General features: G+C 37.6%; 1 protein-coding gene across 2 annotated transcripts in view; it reads right to left on the bottom strand.

Annotated features, from left to right (window-relative positions):
* Positions 1-24827, bottom strand: part of AFTPH (aftiphilin) — a 67651-nt gene that overhangs the window by 21219 nt on the left and 21605 nt on the right. For both annotated transcript variants that reach the window (XM_003262456.3, XM_030827444.1), the window contains exons 2-5: positions 17862-19828; positions 3578-3729; positions 2066-2192; positions 1605-1661 (exon numbers count right to left, since the gene is read on the bottom strand). In XM_003262456.3, the coding sequence (XP_003262504.1) occupies positions 1605-1661; positions 2066-2192; positions 3578-3729; positions 17862-19796 (2271 nt within the window). In that variant the 5' untranslated portion in view covers positions 19797-19828. The remainder of the gene's footprint in view (positions 1-1604; positions 1662-2065; positions 2193-3577; positions 3730-17861; positions 19829-24827) is intronic.

Here is a 24827-nt window from a genome sequence, read left to right as displayed (position 1 = left end):
AGCCTACCTCAGAAATACTGAAAAAGAAACAGGGGGGTGGGGGGGTGCGCAGCAATTTGTGTTTTAACAAGTCTTCCAAGTGATTCTGATATACATTAAAGTTTGAGAACCAGTGGCTTAAATGATCACTTCAGGTACTATTTCTCCAGGTGAGATCAAAAGATTATTGAATATCTCATATGTGTAAGGCACCATGGGTAAATTTAGCTATAATTAAAACTTGATATTAAAAAAAGTTTCTAAATGAAAGATATCACAAAGATGGAGGAGGGGAGATACATTTATATTCATTAAATAATCTTTGGAATTAAAGCTTATAGAAATAGTAGCCATAGGTATGAGCTGACAGATGTGAAAATAAACTGGAAAAAAAGTGGGCGGGGAGGAAAGAAGTGGAAAAAAAGTCCATAGAAATAGTAAAAATACTACTAATAAAGGTTGAAAAATAAAGCATGAGCTTTAGCCTCTAACTTCTCACAAACCTCACAGAACTGGCTAATGGGCTGAGGCTATGCATAAGCATTAAGTAGGTCACTGCCCCTAATATGCTGAATGAAAGTGCCTACAAATTAAATTCCTAGTTCCATAACATCAACAACCTCTGGATTGCTACTCCTTGAGAAAAAGAGAAATCCAAATAACCAAAAAGTTAAAGAAATGTCCAGCATTATATTTACCTACAACAGAAAACAATGTGGGGATCATCAAAAGGTTTTTAAAGTACATGATAACCATTTACAAAGGAGTAAACATATTTAAAAAAACCCAAAACTCTAGAAAATTCCACAAATCAAAATGTTCCAATTCAAAATCAATAATTAGTGCTTATTCACGGAGAAAGTTTGTAGATTTAAAGGTCAAGTTCCACAGCAAATTAACTGTCACATGCACATAATGGGTTGTATAAATTCTATACCAAAGATTCCTCCATTTTTTTTCCTTATTTCCAATTTAACGGTTAATGTTTTTAGTTTGATGGGGCATTTTTATTCATTGATAAAAATACACAACAAAAAACACAAACATCAAACTCTAAAATGTGACTGAGTCTTGAGAAGGAACAGAATGAAAATGTCTGTTTTCTGGGACTACCTGGCATATCTGAAAAAACAAAATTCAACACATTTAAAACATTAACGGAAAAACTAAGAACCCATTATGAGTCCTGGCTCATTTTCATTTCATTATAATTTGGTGTTTCTAAGCTTTTATGTACATCTATAGCCTCAATATTGCATTTAAAATTAATAACTTGATTAAAACAAATGATATTTTTAGGCCTTCTGATACTTCAGCTTCTTTTTCTTTAAAGCAAGTTTAGAAAAGAAAAGAATCCTCCAAAGGTGCATTTTACAGTTATATATGCTAATATTACTAAGATAAAAATTTTCAATCTAAAAACAGTATCTGTAATTAATGAAATACTTTAAAAGTCCTGAGATCAATAATTGATGGGATTTATGAGATCAAAAAAGATCTATTTATACCCTTCAGATTCTAACACTAAATGTCTTATATAGCATGACATAGAAGTGTATTTTAAGATGATTTTACAGAATAAATGCAGTAATGATAAATACATGCAGAGAGATTTTTGTACTTACCAATCCTGCTGCATACATGGGCACTATAACAGGCTGCTTCTTATTGCCCGTGAAGAGCTACATACACGTTAGACAGAAAGAACATATATTTAGAGAATAATCTATCATACAATGAAATAGTTTCCAAATATGCTTGAGATGTTTTATTACATATATTGGGAATGATAAATTGATGAAACTTAAAAATTGCCCATATGGGTTAATTTATCTCCCAGTCCAATTCCTTCATTTTATATTTAAGAAAAACTACTAAAACAATTTTTTCTAAAAATAAGTATTGATTAGAGAAAAATTTAGGTAGATTGATGTTTAAAAGTCAGCACATTCAATATAAAGGAACATTTAAACCAAATATTTATTTTCTGAGGAACTAGCTTACCACGGCTTAAACAAAAGTATAACAGAATTTTAAAACATCCACAGGTTGATTAAAAGATTTTTCAAGGTACTAACAAACTCACAATGTTTCGGGTGTCTATTCCCAAGGAGCACAAAAGCTTCTTGTTGCTATGGGAGCCGCCCCACTGGTATCTCAAGCCATGTGCATCATGGATATCCTGTAGCTCAGTCCACACATCTAGCAATTCCCTGCAAAGGCCATGATGAAGCCATCAACAATAGGTTACTCAGTAACTTTCACCATGAGTTCTACTTATAATATGGCTGTGACATAATACACATTCCAATTACTCTTGGGTCCGACGTTAAGTGTATAACTGTTTGAATGAAATCAAGAGCCAATACTTACAGTCACTAGAAAAATAACTAAGGCCGGGTGCGGTGGCTCACGCCTATAATCCCAGCAATTTGGGGGGCCGAGGCAGGTGGATTACCTGAGGTAAGGAGTTCTAGACCAGCCTGGCCAACATGGTGAAACCCCATCTCTACTAAAAAATACAAAAAATTAGCCAGGCATGGTGGTGGGTGCCTGTAATCCCAGCTACTCGGGAGGCTGAGGCAGGAGAACTGCTTGAACCCAGGAGGCAGAGGCTGCAGTGAGCTGAGATCACTCCAGCCTGGGCAACAGAGCGAGACTGTCTCAAAGAAAAAAAGGTATTTCACTGTGAAATTTCAGAACATCAGCAACAAAGAGATCTTAAACTATAAATTTAATGTGAGAGTAGAATAAAAATTTACCTACCATCTATCTTTTTTCTCAGAAGGCTATTGGAGGATGTGCTCCACCGAAATGGGATCTAAGTGAAGGGAAGTCCCAAGACAGTGTATGTGTAAGACCAGACTGAAACCATTCTAGATGGGAGCAGAATGATAAGGTGTTGGATCACAAGTGTATGAACAAGCTCTTAAAGGGTAGGGAAACATTAACGAAAAAGAGAAGTCCAGGAAGAAGTTGTACTATAAAGAAAACAGTGGCTTAAGAGTCAACAATACATACGTGATTATAATAATGAAAATGCCAAATAAGAAATTAACCAAAAGCTGATGTATGGGGAAGATGAGGGGAGGAGAATAGCAGAGGTAAGATCTAAATTTTCAGTTTTCATTCTAAGAAGTCAAAAAATAATATATAACATCAACTGATTATTGATTTAGAAATATAAAAAGAAATAGCTCAAAAGTAAAGACGCAGGGAGTTTAGGTTTTGACACAATGTTTTTGAGCCTTAATTTTTTTTTTTTTTTTGGAGATAAGAGTCTTGCTCTGTCACTGAGGCTGGAGTGCAGTGATCTTGGCTCACTGCAACCTCCGTCTTCTGGGTTCAAGCGATTCTTGTGCCTCAACCTCAATCCCAAGTAGCTGGGATTACAGGCATGCTCCACCACACCCTACTAATTTTTTGTATTTTTAGTAGAGACAGGGTTTCACCATGTTGGTTAGGCTGGTCTCAAACTCCTGACCTCAGGTGATCCACTGCGCCCGGCCTGAACCTTGATGTTTTAAGATAAACTTATAAATTAGAACTGCTAAAAATAACAAAAACACATGCTATCTAAAAACAGTCTCCTACTTACCCACTTTCAGGTAAGGCCTCTCTCGTTTTCATTGGCAAAGTGCTTGTTTCCAGCAAGTGCTTCAGGGAAGTAACTTCCTCTTCAGCATCAGGGACAAGTATGGAAGGAAAACACGCTTCGAAAATTCGCTCCAGGCGGTTTAATAAAGCTGTCTGCATCAAAACACCCCCAAAAGTTTATTTTCATTTAATTTTGATAATATATCATAGTTATAGCATTAAAATGCAAACACACGCACACCCTGTCCACTACTGTAACACAGGAAGAGAACCATCAGAAAACACTGAGTGAAAAGAACACAACTACTCATGAAACAATCACTCTAAATGATTAATTTAAATGATGATGAGCTACGTAGCTGGCAAGTAAAAGCAACGTGCCAAGCAATATACCTGCTACTTTACATGCGTTATCTTAATCTATTACAAAATTCTACAAAAAAGAAATTACCCAATTGTACAGTGAGAATGCAATCTCAATGTTTGAATAATCTACCCAAAGCAAAACCAAAAAAACCCAGAGAGCATTTATATTCTTTCCACCACACTGGAATGTCTCTTACTACCACTCATCTACTCTAGATTTAGGAACAATAAGATTGGATGCTTGTGAGAAGTACTATGCTATTATAGCTAAACAATCTTTTTTTGGACATAAACATGAATTTTGATAGCCTTTTGGAAATATCTTTGCTGCTAATAGTACAAACCAAAGTAGGAAAGAATGTCTCAGTTTTTACTGATAAAAAATTCAAAAGCTCATTCATCATTTTGGTGATGTGTATTATCTTTTAGAAATTCTATTTCTCTTTAAATAGAATACTACCTTTCTCCCAAGTAAAGCCTGCATATTCCCCAGAGTATTTCCACCAAGAACAAACAGATATATTTCTTGGCTTTTTTTTTTTTAAAGTATTTTTATTAACTAAAACTTGCTGGATTTACATCAACTGAGTTTTGGTACCACTAGGTTTACTATACATGTGCAACCTACAATAACATTCATTCCTATTTTCCTAACTATTTCAGATACATGTAATATATTTTCCAACTTAGCCCAATTTACCATTTAAACATCAACTAGGAATACAAATTGTTATTAAGTTGAAGCCTGTTGTAAGATTAAGTTTACTATTGAATTGACACAGACAGTACAAGCAAAATGCCACGTCATGGTGGTACTTCCTGCCAAGTAACAAAAACAAGTTGATGCTTGATTTCTGTTTTGTAGTGTAGTGAGCACCCAGGAAAAATTAAAAAAGAAATTCAAAACATTTTCTGAACCCAAATCTCTTTTGGAAGCAGTATCAGAGCAAAAACTTAACGCTGCATAATTAGTCTCAGGGTACTCTTTTGTAATTCTACAAAAGTTACTCTCACATAATTATATTCATGTGTGTGATATTGGAAAACGTTCTCACTATCAATTATGAACCCTAAGTAAAGGGCAGCCTCAAGATCCCAAGGCTTGTGAAACTTGAGTGCGTCAGGAGGCCTTGCTCTCACTTGCCTCAACAGAGGGAACGGACAGACATTATTTTCAAAGGGATCAGATAACCACCTAATTGGATACATGATTGGCTCCTCCTGGGCAGGGAAGGTAAACAAAAAAACTAACATATGGCCAAATTTTATTTCTCTGTAAATTAAATCTTTCTTGTATCCTCTTTGTTATCTTTTTAATGGGATAGGAAAAAAATGTTTACCACAGGAAGAAAGAAATGACCCTAAAACACATCCAACCACTTGGGCAATGTTACACATAACTGCCAGGTGTCAAGACACCAGTAAAATTCTCAAATGAGTGGAATGAAGCTGAGGCAAAAAAGGATATAAGTTGAATGGAAATTTCTAAAGAAAGTTTCATATATGTTTAGGATCAGATATTACATTAGATTGCTTCAAATCTTACATTGAATAAGATAGAGCAGGAGATTAGCAATCTTTTCTACAGAGAGCCAGACAGTAAATATGTTAGGCCTTGTAGGCCATATGTAAAGGAATAAGCATGGGTATGTTCCAATGAAACTTATTTACAAAAACAGGCAGCAGGACAGATTTATCCTGTGGGTCATGGTTTGCCCCTTGAGGTAGAGCAGTAAATAATAACCAGAATCCACTAACAGCATTGCTCAACACAAGGAGGGAAACTCCTCAACAATTCAGCAACTAATAGAATGAACAAAGGCTTTTTTTTTTTTTTTTTTGAGATGGAGTCTCGCTCTGTTACCCAGGCTGGAGTGCAGTGGTGCAATCTCGGCTCACTGCAAGCTCCGCCTCCCAGGTTCACGCCATTCTCCTGCCTCAGCCTCCCGAGTAGCTGGGACTACAGGTGCCCACCACCACGCCCAGCTAATTTTTTGTATTTTTAGTAGATGGTGTTTCACCGTGTTAGCCAGGATGGTCTCCGTCTCCTGACCTCGTGATCCACCCACCTTGGTCTCCAAAGTGCTGGGATTACAGGTGTGAGCCACCACACCCAGCCCAAAGATTTTTATTAAATTTACTCTGACATTTTATTTTTAAAAGTGTATCAATTTCTAGCCAGATGCAGTGTCTCACGCCTGTAATCCCAGCACTTTGGGAAGCCGAGGCGGGTGGATTGCTTGAGCTCAGGAGTTTGAAACCAGCCTGGCCAACATGGTGAAACCCCGTCTCTACTCAAAATACAAAAATTAGCAGGGCATGGTGGCGCATGCCTGTAGTCTCAGCTACTCAGCAGGTTGAGGCATGAGAATCGCTTGAACCAGGGGAGGTGGAGGTGGCAGTGAGCTGAGATCATGCCACTGTAGTCCAGCCTGGGTGACAGAGCAAGACTTGGTCTCAAAAAGAAAAAAGTATATCAATTTCCATAAGACCAGTTTGGTGGTAAGGGCATCCTGTAATGAGTTTCTTACCATTGTCTTGCTTTGGGTAATAAATAAGGCCAAATTTAACTTACTACTAGTTAATTCCAGTAAGTAAATGACTGGTATAATAACACTTCAATAGAGGGCTATAGATCCAGGGGCTAAGACTCCAGTTTCTGCATTTATTTTTTTTACTTTTATTTTTTAGTTTTTTGAGACAGTCTTACTCTGTCACCGAGGCTGGAGTGCAGTGGTGAGATCTCGGCTCACTGCAACCTTGGCCTCCCAGCCAAGCGATTCTGCTACCTTAGCCTCCCAAGTAACTGGGATTACAGGCGTCTGCCACTGTTTCTACCCAGTTTCTGCATTTATAATCTGGAGATATCAGGGTCTATCTACCTCACGAGGTGGATGATAATTTAGAGGATTACATACTTGGCACCCAGGGTGTCAGAGGTGGCGGCTTTTATCATTACTACTGTTATACAAATGACACATATAGACACAGGTGGCTTGCCAGGGAATGAAATAAATGAGTGTCAAAACTAGAATCAAAGCTCACTAAGAATGTTTCTCTACCATGATTTAGCATTCTAAATCACTATGAAAATACTTATCTTGATTTATCAATTTCTACCACATTATGATATAACAAGAAATTAAATAATCTATGCATTTTGCATCCTTCCCAAGGTCATCCTATTGAGTTGAGGAAAAAAAAGTACCTAGTTTTTAAGTATCTATTTTTAAGAGTCTCTTATATAAATGAAACCTGCTATAGTTACTCCTTGTAGAGTTTAAATTTTGGATATTGGTGGTTGGCTTACTGGCATTATGACTTAAATCTTGATTGCATTATGAAACACAAAATGTATAAACCACACATTAGGCATTAAGAATGCTTTGCTTCTCAGCTGGGTGCGGTGGCTCATGCCTGTAATCCCAGAACTTTGGGAGGCCAAGGCAGGCAGATCACAAGGTCAGGAGTTCGAGACCAGCCTGACCAACATTGTTGAAACCCTGTCTCTACTAAAAGTACAAACTAAAAGTACAAAAAAATTAGCTGGGCATGGTGGCGGGTGCCTGTAATCCCAGCTACTTGGGAGGCCCAGGCAAGGAGAATCACTTGACCCTGGGAGGCGGAGGTGCAAGACTCCATCTCAAAAAGAGTCCTTTGCTTTCCAAGAAGCACAATAAAGTTAAACATTCAAAAATGTGATGTAACATAGTCCAAATAACTTGGTAAGTAAAACAGTTACAAGAATATAACTAATATAATACTCAGAAGAAAAGTTAAAATAACCTACCACAAGAAGTTTCTCTTATGACCAGACAGGTTTTTTTCAGGAAATAGATATTCCCAAACAGATTGTGATCAGACACTAATTTTTTAAAGAAATCATTGCTATTTTGAACACAAAATTTGAGCACTGGGATAAAAGGTGTATCAAAACTGTGAGAGTGGCAAAAGTTTCAAGTTCATTTTTCAAAAATTTTTGGGGGGTACATACATTAAGTATTTTAGTCTGTTTTAAAATACAATCATCCTTTCAACATCAGCCAAGGATAGTTTAACATATGCAAATAAATCAGTAGTAAAATTCAGTATCACATCAAAACTCAAGTTAAAGTAAAATATTAAACTTGGATTTCTTCTTATGAGTAAAAAGGAACTTTGCTTATATTACTCTGCTTATGTGAACTCCTATTTCAATACAGAGTATATGTAGCCATAACGGGAAATCAACTGGTTTTGATTAGGTGGGGGCACAACACAAATCTTCAAACTCCTTGTAGCAGATTAATGCAGAAAAAGGTTGCATCAAACAGTGACATTTATTAACATATTACAGTACATGTGGACTTGAATTAGATGTAAAATTCCAAAAAATAGATACTTTATTATTTAGAATTGGTGAAATGACACTGGCTGAGCTCTAGTTTCCTTAGGCATATAAGGCAGTATAAGTAAAGAAAACAGTATCATTTTAACCCAGTTCAGGAAAGTGGGAGACTAAATTCAGCAAAAGATCAAAAGATGTACTCTGAAACCTACTCAGAAGCTGCAAAAGCTTGGTATCGTGTATCATAATTTTCATTTAATGCTCACATAGTGCCTACCATGTGGCAGACATTATTCTAAATGCTTTACAAATTTTAGCTCATTTAAGTTTCAATAGAACCGTATGAGGGAGGTAATAGTATTATCTCCATTTCCTGGATGAGAAAAGCAGAGCAGAAAGAGGTTAACTTCCCTGTGGTCACATGAATACTAAGTGAAGAGGCTGAGTTCCTACCCAGGAAGTATAGTTTCAGTGTAGGTGCTCTTAACCACTATATTATGTTGTCATCAAGGCAGTTCTAAGTCCAATTTCTAAAAATTACAAGAGCTTTGAGAGCAGGGACTATGTCTTTTTCTTGAATTTCTAGTACCTGGGTTCCTGCACATAGTTGGTATTAATGTGCACTAGATTAGAAAAAAAAAGCACTTTGCCTTCATTTGGGACTGCAGGGGGCATAATTGTTCTACTTATAAAAGTATATCTTATTGTAAGCCATCTAAATCATTTTTATACACAGGTTGGGCATATTTAAATAATTATAAGACATATAATAGCCAAATTTTGTCTTCCATATACCATATTATGCTTGATGCTCTACATGTATTACTCCATGAATCTTCTAAAAGAAACTCCAGAAGTATTACTGTCTTCATATTACAGATGAAGAAACTATAGTTCAGGAAGATTCAGGTAAGTACCATAGCCTTACTGGTGGTATAGTACACAGCAGATATTTGATCCAAAGTCTGACTCTAAAGCCTACATTCTTTTCACTAAATCATGTTTTTCCCCACTTTTTGTGGTCTTTCAAACATTTCTAGCCATTATCAGATAAGGGATTTACCTGTTAAATGGTGCGGTGATAACTATGCTTAAAGCAAATGATAGCATCTAACACTACAATTCATTGTTTTCAACAAAGTTAGTTGTTAATTCTTACTAAAGAGTCAGTGCTGCATTCTGAATATGAAGGTAACAAATAAATGCACACATACTTAGCATACTAAATATTTAGCTGACGTTACAATACTAACTAAACGTCAAATTAAAATGATATTTACAGCAATTACTTGATTATTTTTTTTCTTAAGAGATGGTCTCACTCGCTCATTCAGGCTTCAGCGCAGTGGTGCCATCACAGCTCACTGCAGCCTTGAACTTCTGGGCTCGAGCGATCCTGTCACCACAACCTCCTGAGTAGCTAGGACCACAGGTGAACACCACCACGCACGGCTAATTTTTATTTTTTATTTTTTGTAGAGATGGGATCTCACTATGTTGCCAAGGCTGGTCTTGAACTCCTCCTTCCAAGCAATCCTCCCGCCTTGGCCTCCCAAAGCACTAGGATTTCACATGTGGGCCACCACACCCAGCCCCCATTACTTGAATTTTAAATGCCATCATCTTCAAAGTATAAAAAGGAAAAACAGTCCTTGGTTTTCCCTTGAATATGGAATAAACTCATGACTGGCTAGCTGAATACCAGTTTATGTGACTCAGTCACACCTTTTCATTCATACAGGTACCAACTTCTAAGTCTGGCAAACAGTAGCACATCTGGCTACTAAACATTTTAAAAACTGGGGCTCTGATAAATGTAGGATTAAAAATCAAATGCTATTCAAGGCAGGTACCATACCCTCCTTTTTCATTTTCTCTATTAATGTCCAATGCTATGAAGCCAAGTAGAGGAGCTATGCTACTTACACAGAAGTATACTTGTGCTTAGACGAGTTCATACCTATCAAAAACCGTTCTGAATGGAAACTAGCCCAAAGCAGGAGCTTTCACTCTCAAAATAGCCTGATAGGTGAGTATACTGACTAGAGCCAGAACTAGGGGGTACTCCCACACAAATTCTGATTTGCCTCCCTATTACTTTCTTTTTTTCCTCCCCCAAGATGGAGTCTCGCTCTGTCGCTCAGGATGGAGTGCAGTGGTGTGATCTTGGGTCACTGCAACCCCCGTCTCCCGGGTTCAAGTGATTCTCCTGCCTCAGCCTCCCGAATAACTCAAATTACAGCCGCACACCACCATGCCTGGCTAACTTTTGTAGTTTTAGTAGAGATGGGGTTTCACCATGTTGGCCAGGCTGGTCTTGAACTCCTGACCTCAAGTGATCCATCCGTCTTGGCTTCCCAAAGTGCTGGGATTACAGGCATGAGCCACCATGCCCCACCCCTCCCTATTACTTCCTACTGTTAACCAAAAAACACATTTTATGGAGAAAGGGCTCAGGAAAGTCGTAATGCATCCTTGGCTATACTACATCTTCAAAGGTACACTTGCTTTTATAGCTTTTCCCTCTTTCCCAATTTTCTCATTTCTTATATATTCATTTTCCTATCAGGGTCCTTCATTACCTTGAATGTCTTTATAATTATTTTTATTTTTTTAAAATCAGATTTGGTTTCTGGGAAAGCAAAAAATGATTACCCAATGGTTTAATTCATCAGTGGGGCAAAGCTTCATGTATGAATTGACAACTTTTACTCATTCCTAGTTCTGTCATGTCTTTATGTCTGGGGGTAGCGGAAGAAAGTCCAGGGGTATAGAAGCAGCCATTTCACTTTATCCATTGGTGCAAGTAAACCATTGTATCTAATGCAGAGCTTCTCAACTGGCACGTTTTAGTCACAAACAGGTTCCAGTCTTCCATAAATCCTGAAAGCTATATATGGACGTAAGGTGTTCCCTCTTTTGATGATTAAATTTATGTGTCAACTTGACTGGGCCATGGGGTGCCCAGACATTTGGTCAAACATTATTCTGGGGCGGAGCACGGTGGCTCATGCCTATAATCCCAGCACTCTAGGAGGCAGAGGCAGGCAGATTGCTTGAGCCCAGGAGTTGGAGACCATCTGGGCAACATGGCAAAATCCCATTTCTATAAAAAATACAAAAATTAGCCAGGTGTGGTAGCACACACCTGTAGTCTCAGCTACTAGAGAGGCTGAGGTGGGAGGACTGCTTGAAACCAAGAGGTGGAGGCTGCAGTGAGCAGAGACCATGCCACTATACTCTAGCCTGGGCAATGGAATGGGACCCTGTCTCAAAAACAAACAAACCAAAAAACGTGAAAACATGTTATTCTGGGAGTACCTGTGTGGGTGTTTCTAGATGAGATTAACATTTTAATTGGTAATCTGAGTAAAGCAGATTGCCCTCCCTAATGTGGGTAGGTCTCATCCAATCAGCTTAAGACCTGAATAGAACAAAAAGGCTAAGGAACTTCTGCCTGATTTTGAGTTGGTACTTCAGTTGGACTTGAACTAAAAAATCAGCTCTTCTTAGATCTTAAGCCTGATGAATATGAAGGTTCCAGCTTCTGGGCTGGAACTTACACCACTGCTCTCCTGGTTCTTAGGCCTTTGGACTCAGACTGGAACTACACCATTAGCTCTTGGGTCTCCAGCTTATGCACTGTGGCTTTTGGAACTTGTCAATTTCCAATAATAATTCTCTCTCTCTCTACTACCTCCACTCCTACCTCCCCTCCCCATCCTTCCCTCCCTAACCTCCACACATACCCTATTGGTTCTGTTTATCTGGAGAACTCTAACTAATACACCTCTATTTTATAAATGACTACATCTGGGCATAAAGAGATTAAGTGTATTGCAAGTCTCATTCAGCTTTCCAGAGAGGTGTACACAGGACCCCAGACTCTGGTTCTTATGCCATTCAAATGCCTATCTCCTTTAAAGGACAGCAGGTCCTCGAATAATGTCATTTTGTTGTAATGTTGATGAGAAAAACAACTGATTCCTGGCTGCAGTCACTACCTATGTGGAGTCTGCATATTTTCTCCATGTCCACATGGGTTTTTTTTTCTGGGTATGCCAGTTTACTTATAGATCCTAAAGACGTGTACATTAGATTGTCTAAATTGTTCCAGTCTGAGCGAGTGCTGGTATGTGTGTGTGAGTGCGCCCTGCAATGGAATGGCATCCAGGCCAGGAATAGTTTCAGCCTTGTACCCTGAGCTGGAGGGATAGGCTTTGGCCACTGGTGACCCTGAGCTGGAATAAGTAGATTGCAAAAAGAATAAATTATAAACATTCGTGAAGTCTACAATAATCATACAAATGCACAGCAATAAATTATGCAGTATGAAAGTGCCCAGTGATCCTGCCAGATTTGTGATTGTTTTTGAATTGTATGGTGGTAGGAGGTGCTCCTTAGATCATTTTTGCTTTGCAAACATTTATCGCTTGATTTTACCCAGCACCACTACGAGTGGTGTCACTCACTGATTCACCAAAAACTGGGTAAGTAATTATGTTTCTTGTTCTTTGTAATCTTTCTTAAATGTAAGTATAGCTCACATTTATTTCAATGTTTAATATTAGAAGTGCTTTGTGTCTTTAGAGGTTCAGTGATGTTTCTGTGACCAGAAAGATGCCATAGAAACTTAACTCTTGTTTATATCAGTTAGCCTATGGTAAAATTGGTTTTGTTATATGTCCTTTCACTTACAGTTGCAGTTTCCAAGACCCTATCAAGGATATTAACAACTTAAGTATTTTATATTTAAGGTAACTCTTGATATTCCTTCAACTTATTTCCAGTTAGTTTTCCTTTCTTGCTTAGGGACAGAAGTTGATTAATATCAATAGTTTTAATATTGATAGCATTAGGTTTCACACTCAGGCAGAAGTTTAGAAGAAACATTAAAATCCACTGGGTAATTTAATCTTCCATTTAAGAGGATATCTTATGCTGCAGCACATTAATTATTAAGTAAGCAATCAAGTACAATTGTAAGTCTACAACTGTATACTTACCAATCCCCAATTTCAAGCTGTATAAAGAGTGACCAGCTGTAATATTCACCATGATCTAAACATGATTTTTCCCTTCTGTACAGTTTCTGAATAAATCTAATACAGCACTTCTATTTTGAAATTAAACACCAGATAGTCAAATTTTCTGAGGAAAAAATAGCAAAAGGAAATTCTATCCAAACAGTTAAGTAAGCAAAGATCTATAAGGAAGGCTAAAGTCTTACATCTTAATTCTCTTATTTTGTTGCTTACTTCTGTTTTCAGTTGTATGTTCCAATGTTCACAGGAGGGAAAACCTGCATAAATATTAGCTAGATGACTAAATAAGTGAAGATGAAAAGGTAGGGCTGGTTATACTCAGTTTAAGAACGCTGAGTTTCTATGCCTATAATCACAGCTACTTGGGAGGCTGAGGCACGAGACTTGCTTGAACTCAGGAGGCATAGGCTGCAGTGAGCCGAGGATTGCACCGCTGCACTCCAGCCTGGGCGACAGAGCAAGATTCCGTCTCAAAAACAAAACAAACCAGTAACTTAATCTTGAATTAACACAAGCCAAGGTATTAGTAATTCTCTTCTTTTTGGTGGCACTTGACTTTCAAAGCTCTCAAAACAAATCTTCAGCTAATAGCATTTTCCCTGTAGCATTATCAATTGGATGTCTAATAAAAAATAACTCATAGCCTCCTTTTCTATACCCAATTAATATAAACAGATTACTTACCAATTACCTAAATTTCTAAATGATATCCAGAACAATATTTTAAAATTTTACAAAAGCTCAGGGTTAAATGCAGTGCTTATGACATTCATTACCTCTTTTATCATATATCTATGAAACAGGCATCTTGGCTATTTCAATCAAGATTTCTTTCTGAAACAAAAAAGTTAAAAAAAAATTTCCTGGCTTCCCAGGATAGAAAAAAAATTGTTAAAATAACACTCATAAAAAAGGACTGCTTTGAAATGTAAGGAAGGTTTTGTTGTTGTTGTTGTTGGCATTTTGTTGTTTTAAATCTTTAACCAAAAAGTGAAGACCTCGTTCTCATTTGTATAATGGAGATACCACTACTTACCTTCTCTACAATTTATACGAATGTTAACAAAAGAATGAAATATACTAAACTTCAGGTTCTCAGAAAAAATTATTCACCGAAGGGACAAGATATCTATTTCTCAATAATGTTCATGTATGGCTTTTACATCAAAGCTTGAACCCTCTGAGACTGGCTGGACCCACAGCCGAGAATTAGACTAAGAACATTTTTTTAATTTTGAAAGAATTCTTGCTTGACTTTTCCCTATCTAAGTAACAAATTATTGCACTAACCCCAACCAAGACATATTTATTAACGTTTTAAGATATCTTTTTGGTGGGCTAAAAATAGGAAAGTGCTAAGAAATGGGGACCTGGACAATGTCACACACCAAATAGTGAAAAGTGGAAGAAATCTGAAATGACCAACTATACCATTTGTCTGACTTCACAAAACAAAGATTTGTTTTCCATGCTTGTTTAATAAACAAATTAAATCAAATTGCCATGTTTGTTTAATTAAGCTCTGAATTCTAAAACACATTCTGTCAAAGCAAAATTCGGACAAAACCACTTGATGGCATTTTGTTCAGGACACTTGTGGCATCCAGGTAAGATTGAACAGGAATAAATCATTTCAACTTTTACCACTAAAAAACTTAATGCTTACTGTTATTAATATGTGAGGAGGCCAGGCACGGTGGCTCACGCCTGTAATCCCAGCACTTTGGGAGGCCGAGCCGGGTGGATCACCTGAGGTCAGGAGTTCAAGACCAGCCTGGCCTAATATGGTGACACCCCATCTCCAATAAAAGGACAAAAATTAGCCGGGCATGGTGGCGTGGGCCTGTAGACCCAGCCACTAGGGAGGCTGAGGCAGGAGAACTGCTTGAACCCGGGAGGCGGAGGTGGAGGCTGCAGTGAGCTGAGATTGTGCCACTGCACTCCAGCCTGGGTAACAGAGCAAGATTCAGTCTCCAAAAAAAAAAAAAAGTGAGGAATTCTGTGCTGTTCCGAACATTGTCCGGAGCAACTAGGGAAAACATTTTAAGAAAAATACTAATAAATCTAATACTCTCCAAAAGGGCTAAATTAATGCACTCTTCCAGCAGAATCTGAAGCCCAAGAAAGAAAGTGCCAGCCGCAACTCTCCTTCACAATAGCAGGGTAAGAACGAGAGTCTTTGTTCAATCTTTCTCCACTTCTGACTCAGTCACTTACTCAGCAGGGTTTATCCATTTCACTACTTCAACTTTCTTCCCAAACTTCTTCTGGCCTCCTCCAGCAGTTTCTCTTTCCCAACATCCAAATTCTGTTCATTTTCCATAACCCATTAGCAAAAACAGAAGCACGAGGCCTGAGCCAAACAAATCTAAGAAAGTCGTGTGTGTGTGTGTGTGTGTGTGACAGTCTCTCTCTGTAGCCTAGGCTGAAATGCAGTGGTGTGATCTCAGCTCATTGCAACCTCCACCTGCTGGGTTCAAGTTATTCTCCTGTCTCAGCCTCCTGAGTAGCTGGGATTATAGATGCACGTCACCACGCCTGGCTAACTTTTGTGCTTTTAGTAGAGACAGGGTCTCACCATGTTGGCCAGGCAGGACTAGAACTCCTGACCTCAAGTGATCCATCCACTTCAGCCTCCCAAAGTGCTGTGATTACAGGCATGAGCCACTGCGCCTGGCCTCAGAAACTCTTAATGCATCTTGCCACATCTATACAGTTTGTTTTATTTTTATAAAAAAATCATACTATAAAATTCTTATTTTCTATCAGATTGATTTTTTCACTCGTTTTAAAATTTCCTTTTATATTCACAAAAGTTATTTGAAGTAGATATTATCTTTTTTGTATATACAGCTGAGTTCAGAAGTAACCTATCCAAAATCATAAGACTTTTTAAGAGGCTGGGTCAAAATTCAAACTCAGATCTGTCAGATTCCATGAAGCCCATACGCTTTATTATCTCCTATATCCAGTTATCAAATTATACATAAATAACTTCAATCAACTTGTATGATGCAAGAAATTCCTACTTGAGTGGTCACACTTTTAAAAATTCATTATCTGATGATGTTAAAAGTTCTAAGGCTACAACTTAAAGATCACCCAATACCAGTGTCACCCTATCCTCTAGTGAGATGAAACTAAATAGGGAAAGGGTTAGGTCAAAAGCAACAGTCCTCATTTAGTATCATAATTAGTTCACTTCTTGTTTAAAATGGCAAGGTTCTGCCTAAATAATGAATTGCTCGATAGGAATAATACACATTAGCCAAACCATGTAATAACTGAATTAGCAAATTAAACTACTTAGACACAAAAGCCAACTAAAAAGCGATTAGCTATGCACACCAACTGGTAATACCATAATTTCTCTAATATCTTACTGTCTCAAAGTTATCAAGGCAATGAAATATAACTATTTCAATTACAAAGACTTTGGAAAGATTTCCAATTGAAAATGGTTTTCTTAGCAAAAGATAACTGGAGAAATAAAGTTTGTAGATTCTGAGTTTATTAACGGTATATTTAAAATAAGCTTGTGGATCAGGTGTTAGTTACATACATCAATTGTCAGTATAAGGCAGTGAGGTTCAAGGGAGTGCCCTCTTCCACACCCCTGGAGTTGAAAAAAGGTAAAATTTAGCACAGGGTACAACTCTGGACTGGGGAACAACCTAGATATCAAGCTATACCTCTAGGGGCTACTTTAGGTCAAAGTGAATCTTAATGAATCTTTTCTGAAAGAGTCTGAATCAAAAAAGGATAATGTATAGGAGGTAAGGGGTAAAAATATTCTCCCTGACACACCTACTCTCTAGGAAGAGCTAACAAGTACATTTGTAAGAAAGTATAGGCAAATAAATACAACTACAATAAGTGAACCTATAGTTGTTTCTTATTTTAGGACTAAACCTTAATTCATCTCATATCCTCACCCCAAGTCTTTTAGTAGCTGCTAAATTATGAGGAAAAAGAAAAATTTGCTTTTTTCTAGTTGTTTTTCTGTTCTTCAATTCACTATAGCCTTTGGCACAGAATGAGGTTTCAAATTCTGCTTGTTCTCTCCTGGAATCAAAACCATACTTGAATTTCCTAGGTCTTTGATGGACAAAATTAACATTTTATTCTTAAGCTTAAAAAAAAAAGGATCCAAATCTCAGTTTAACCTTCTTTTAAAATCACTGTAAAGGGTAATACTGAAGGATTTACTGGAAACGTTAATTAGCTAATAAGTGTGGGTTTTGTTTTTTTTTTAACATATATGGTATTTATAGTCACCAAAAAATCCAGGTTGATGAATATCTGTAAATATTAACGAAACTCATTGAGATAAAGAAAAATCTTACTGCGCTTTACTATAGGACTATTTGTAGTTTCCCAAAGGGTTGTGAAAAATGTAACCAACCCACAAATCAGACAGGCATTATACATCATAATGAGACTCCCTTAATAGGTACTCAGTTGAAAAAATATTTTTTGAAAAGCTGAAATTAGTAGCCTCCACAACAATTAATACATCATACAAAATAGAGAAAATTAGTAAATACCTGAACTGAAGTGGCTGATTCCTGTAAATGGCCACTAGCAACTGCTCCTTTGGAAGTTGCTGAAGGTACACTGTGCATTTTGGGGGTTCCTGGAGTATCAATATTTTCATCTGTCCTATGTGACTGCCAGGCTTCCTTTCGATGATGAGATTCAGTAGCCTGCTGGTCTCCAAAAGCAGCCCAAGAACAACTATCTTTTTGTTCATCCTCAAAAGCATTCCAATCTACAACTTGGCTAGGACCAGCTGAACTGAAGTCTGCAAAATCATCAGAGTCTTGAAAACCATTGCAGTCATCCTGAATATTTGGCACAGAATCAAAATGTCCAAACTCACCTTGTTGCCCATTTTTAAGTTTTGAAACAGGTTCAGTGCCTGTTCCACTAGATTTTCTTGCCAATTGACATTCTTCTGATAAATTATCAGAAGTCTGTTTTAGGTCTGACTTTGTTAATATTGTCTCCTCTTGGCAAGAAACAGCATTTATATCCCCAAATTCTCCAAAGTCATCACCTGGTTCACTAAAATGTGGAAAGTGCTCTGAAGACTCTTCAAAAGTGGCATCACTCATTGAATCTTGAGTACCAGTAACAAAAGGTGGAGTTGAGCCACTGGCAGTGCCAAAGTCACCAAAATCACCAAAATCATCTTCATTGATATCATTGCAAGTCACAAAGTCATTACTACTATCACCATTTTTTACACTTAAAGAATCATCCAAATCATTTTCTTCTGTGGGGTCAATGTTTGGGCTTTGGAAATTAGTAAACTTTCTACTTTCTTCTTTGGAAGAACCAACTTCATCATCAGAAGTTTTAACAGAATCCATGCATAGGTGAGCACATTTAGAAGTAAGTAAGTCAAGTTTTTCTTCAGTTTTACATTGTTCTCTCCTAATGGCTTCTGAATTGTCAGCTGAGTCTACCAAACTCCAAGCCTTTGACTGAACACCTGACTGTAAAAATTCATCCTGTTGCAGTGTTGGAAGGCCTTGTTTTTCAACACTGAAACCTCTGTTAGTCACTATGCTTATTTCTGAAACACGAACCTGATCCTCTCCATCAGTGTCTCCTTTGTTATCCAAGCTTCTACCCAAAGACACTTCTTTTACAGAATTCAGTTCATTGACTCTATTAATTTTATTGTTTTCCCGAATGGTTAGTGCTTCTCTATCATTTAAAACTGCACATTCTATTTCTTCTAATTGTATCCTTTCCTTTTTGGAAAATGTGGCAAAATCTGCAAATTCCTCAGCAGGACTAGGTACAGAGTCTAAATTATACTCAGTGCTATGAGTGCTAAGAGGCTTCCATCCCTTTGAATCAGCTACATTGTCCAGATCATCTGTTCCCTGAGGATTTACAGTTTCCAACACTGCAAACCCATTTGTTAGAATCTCCAGACAAGGAGGCTTTTCACCATTGCAGCTCTCTAACTGCTTGTTTTGATGAACAACATTCATATTAGTTCTAAAATCTCCTGGAGAGAAACTTTCAAGTGTTCCAACATTCTGTCTCTGCTCCACTACTTTATTTAAATTTCCTGGTCTTTCCATGCCATCAACGGAAGTATCTAACGTTTCAGATGAAATTATTTCTTTGCTGGTGGTAGAAAGTAAAACATCAGACTGTCCTTTCACAGGAGCAGAAAGTTCAGCAGTGATCTCCTTATCATTACCATTTTTAATGGACTTAAAGCTTGTAAGGCTATCTACATTTTCTGAGAATTCATGAATTGGCATAAAATGGTTTGAAGGTACAAACTCTTCCTTGGGACGAGTATAATCTGGTGTATCGAAATCAACAAACCCTACACCAGAAGGGCTAACTTCTGAAAACCCACCAAATTCCCCAAATTCATCATCATCATCCTCCTCTGCTCCATTGTCTAATGGTGGTGGGGATGAAGAGTACATTCGAATGATGTCTGGCTCCATTGTTCAGTTGCTTTCAAATAATTAATTTACACCTGTAAAAAAAAAAAAAGAATTTTTGGAGAGGACAGATTACGTAGAACAAGATCTTTTAAAATTCTCTCAAAGCTACTTTAAAACAATGAAAATTTACAATGCTCTATTTTGTCTCCTTTTTTCCTTGACTATTTCCTGCATGATGTTTTGTATCTTTTAATCTGTTTTTCTCTTAGGTGCAATTACTTTACATAGCTATAGTATATTGGCAAAAAAAAAAAAAAAAAGTTCTCTTAGACTACATGTTACCAAGGGCACTGGTAGTACATTAATGAAATGTGGGGATTCCAGATAATTCTGAATATATACTTACAAAAGTACACCTACAAAATTCTCTCCTGGGGTAAGTGCTTATTCTGTTAAGTTCTCCTTCAATTCATTAAGGATTCAGTGCTTGCCTTATGGATTTGTATGAATTCTTTATATTAATAAAGTCATCAAAATTTTATCTCTAATAATTGTTACAAATATTTTCTTCACTTGGCTTTTCAATGTTTATTTCCAACCCAAGTTAATTTTTAAATAACTTAATAATTTGAAATAGTTTAAGACTCAAGAAAAGTTGGAAATACAAGAGTTCTTGTGTATATTCCACTTAGCTTCTCCCAGTGGTAATATAGTAATAAGGTAATAACCATAACACACGGTCAAACCAGGAAACTGACATCAGTACAATACTATTAATTCAGGTACAGACCTTGTTTGGATTTCACCAGTTGTGTGTGTGTGTGTGTGTGTGCGCGTACAGTTCTAAAAATTTTATGTGTGTGGATTAGAGTGACCATCACTACAATCAGGATAAGAACTGTTCTATCAACACAAAAAAACTCCCTCATGTTACCTCTTAATAGTCACACACTTCCCTAAACCCTAATTCTTGATCTATTCTACATCATTATAATTTGTTATATCAAGAATGTTATATAAATAGAATCACACAATACATAACCCTTTGAAGCTGGCTTTTTCCCTCAGCCTAATAATGCCCTTGAGAGCTATCCATGTTACTGCGTTTGTCAACAGTTCATTCCTTTTCTTTTTCTTTTTCAGAGACAGGGTCTCACTATGTTGCCCAGGCTGGTTTCTTGGGCTGAGCAATCCTCCTGCCTCAGCCTCCTGGGCAGCTGAGACTACAGGTGCACATCACCACTCCTGGGTCTGACTCTTTTTCATTGCTAACTAGCATTCCATTGTATAGATGTACCACAGGTTGTCTACCCATTCACTCCATATAGGATATGTGGGTTGTTTCCAGTATTTTCCTATTACAAATAAAACTGCTATGAACATTCATGTACAGATTACTATGTGAACCCACGTTTTTATTTCTTTAAAATATATGAACCCAGGAGTGTGAATGCTGGGTCATGTAGCATGCTCAACTTTATAAGAAACTGCCAAGCTGTTTTCCCAAGTTAATTTTAGGAAGTCAAATCAATTGATTTTTTCACGAAGATGAAGAAAGTTTTATGCAACTTTCTTCATTATTTTGCTATCATATAAAAGTTAATAAATACTCACTTTTATTTTCTTCTACTTTTAGGGAATAAAAAAACATTTAATTTTAACACATCTAGAACTTATTTTGGTGTATGATGTAAAGCAAAAATGTAAGGTGAATTTTTTTTTTTCTCAACAGCCAAGCAATGGTCTTAATCCCTTTTGTTGAATAATCCTTCCCATACTAATTAATTTATAATAGCTTCTTTTTAATATATTTAATTCTTAAATGAAACCTGAGTTACTCTATTCCTGTGCTAAGGAGTCAAAAGTTCCACAAGTCAGATTTAACATTAAAAGCAAAGGGACCACCTATAATCCCAGCACTTTGGGAGGCTGAGGTGGGCAGATTGCTTGAGGTCAGGAGTTCGAGACCAGCCTGGCCAACACAGTGAAACCCTGCCTCTACTTAAAATTAAAAAAATTAGCTGGGCGTGGTGGTGCACATCTGTAATATCAGCTACTCAGGAGGCTGAGGCAGGAGAATCACTTGAACCCGGGAGGTGGAGGTTGCAATGAGGCGAGATTGTGCCACAGCACTTCAGCCTGAGTGACAGAGTGAGACTCGGTTTCAAAAAAAAAAAAAAAAAAAAAAAAAGCAAAGGGAGGACTAACAGCCGAAGTCCTAGAATAAAACCAGCGCATAAATAATAAACAGATACTTCTTACAACTCACAGCTGTCCAGTTAGATACATGAGGAAAATGTTTACTACAAAATTCAACCAGTTTTGCAGGCTAGACTTCTAACTCTCAGAATAAAATTTCCTAAGATCTTCCAGTTTTAGAGTGAAGGTACTGTAGAAACCACATAGTTTAATTTAGAGGTGAGGAAAATGAAGCCAACTAGTGAGTAACTTTCCCAAAGTTCATTCAGACAGCTGCTTAGTGGAGAATGGCTTCAGAATTTTGAAAAGGATCTTTGAGGTTAACGACTGGTCAGTCACTCAGAGTTACCAGGAAGAAATGAGCAAGTCACAAGAAAAGGAAAAGGCTCCATTGTAATATATCTACTTCAAATTATCTTCCTTATGAAATTAGCACCATAAAGAAGGAAGTAACTGCTTTGCTCTGCCATACTCTTCTTTCCTGCTGCTGATTTAAATAGAAAAAAAAAGTACAAGATACACATAAATCCTATTTTGTTCCCTTGCCTAGTGTCCTGATAACCCCTTCTAATTAGCATACAAGGTAATTTGACCTCTAACTATGTCCCTCTAATTATGAAGTTCCTATTTAAAATCACTTTGCGATTGTTAATGAGAATGTGGGGAAAGGAACCCTTGCACATATGCACATTGCTTGTGAGTGTAAATTGTTACAAGCCTTCCAGAAGGCAATATGGTTGTACTATGCAAACTCTTTTTAAGGAAATCTAAAACAAAATGCTGCAAAGGGATTATTTAGGCAAGTTATACTATATCCCTACAACAGCATATTATACAGCCATTGACTACAGGATTCCTTTTTCTAAAGTTTAAAAGCAGCCAGGCGCAGTGGCTCACACCTGTAATCCCAGCACTTTGGGAGGCTGAGGCGGGTGAATTACTTGAGCCCAGGAGTTCGATCAAGACCAGCCTTGGGCAACATGATGTAACCCTGTCTCTACAAAAAATACAAAATATTAGTCAGGCACGGTGGCATGCACCTGTAGTCCAGCTACTTGGGAGGCTAAGGCGGGAGGATTGCTTGGGTCCAGGAAGTCAAGGCTGCAGTGAGCTGTGATCACACCACTGTACTACTCCAGCCTGGGTGACAGAGTGAGACCCTGTCTCAAAAAAATTAAATAAAAATAAAATTTAAAAGCATTAATAAAGACAGTGACATGTCAAAGGGATACAATACAAAAGCTACCTTGAAGGGGCTGCTACTACATAAATCAGGAACAATTTGAGCACTGAAATAAAGATAATGGATTATAACCCAATAAATAAAATAATAAACTGAGTCCTCACAGATATAAACATGTAAGTAAATAAACTGCAAGTTAGATGAGGAACTGGATATTTGCATGGTTTCAAAGTACTTCCCCACAATATACTTAATTACAAAGGGAAAAAGTATAAGTTTACAGTGTGAAGCCTGACACTACCTTAATCAGGTGATCAACATGAACATTATCAGTAATGGGAACACTGAAATCATGCACCACCTGATGAGATGCAATGAGAATACAGGATCACTTCTGGGATATCCTGTCAAAAATACAACACCTGACTTCAGGAGGAAATTTCAGGGAAATTCAAACTGAGAGAGAGCCTACAAAATTACTGGCCTGTAATCTTCAAAAGTATCAAGCTCATGAAAGTCAAGGGAAGACTGAAAACCTGTTTCAGATTGAAGAAGAAGAATAAAGAGACATGAGAAGTAAACGCAGCACTTGGTCTCCTTTCTATAAAGGTTGTTACTGGGATGATTGTGAATCATCTAACAGAGTCCAAAAGATTCACTATAGCAGCAACGTATCAAGGTTAATTTCTTGATTGTGATGGTAGTATGTATCTATGTATTTTTTGGAGAAGGAGTCTAGCTCTGCCACCCAGGCTGGAGTGCAGTGGCACGATCTCGGCTCACTGCAAGCTCCGCCTTCCGGGTTCATGCCATTCCCCTGCCTCAACCTCCTGAGCAGCTGGGACTACAGGGGCCTGCCACCACACCTGGCTTTTTTTTTTTTTGATTTTTTTTTTTAGTAGAGATGGGGTTTCACTGTGTTAGCCAGGATGGTCTCGATCTCCTGACCTCGTGATCCGCCCGCCTCAGCCTCCCAAAGTGCTGGGATTACAGGCGTGAGCCACCGCGCGCGGCCTTGTGATGGTAGTATTGTAGTCATGCATGAAAATGTCCTTGGTTGTAGGCAACACACACTAAACTATTTGGTAGTGATGGGGCATCAGGCTGGCAGTCTTAAATTGTTCCAGAAAAAAAAGTTATTTGTATTGACATTGCAACTTTTTATGTTTGTGATTGTTTCAAAATGGAAAAAAAAAATTCAGAGATTTATATGCCTGCATTTAAATATGTATATTTTAGAATAAATGTGTTATTTATACAATAACACCTTTTAAAAAACTGTGGTAAAATATACATAATATAAAATTTACCATGACAATGTTGGTACATTACTGTTAACATTATTTTTCAGACTGTTAAATTTTTACCACTAAAAAAAAAAAAAAAAAAGGGCTGGGTGCAGTGGCTCACGCCTGTAATCCAGCGCTTTGGGAGGCCGAGGCGGGAGGATCACTTGAGGTCAGGAGTTTGAGACCAGCCTGGCCAACATGGTGAAACCCTGTCTCTACTAAAAATACAAAAATGAGCCAGGCGTGGTGGCGGGCGCCTGTAATCCCAGCTACTTGGGAGGATGAGGCAGGAGAATTGCTTGAACCCGGGAGGCGGAGGTTGCAGTGAGCCGAGATCGTGCCACTGCACTCCAGCCTGGGTGACAGAGTGAGACTCCATCTCATTAAAACAAAAAAAAACAAAAAAAAAACCTTGCATTT

Source organism: Nomascus leucogenys, chromosome 14 (genome assembly GCF_006542625.1).
Source record: "Nomascus leucogenys isolate Asia chromosome 14, Asia_NLE_v1, whole genome shotgun sequence".
NCBI lineage: Eukaryota > Metazoa > Chordata > Mammalia > Primates > Hylobatidae > Nomascus > Nomascus leucogenys.
The sequence above is the reverse complement of the archived record's forward strand: the minus strand, read 5'-3'. Positions and strand labels throughout refer to the sequence as shown.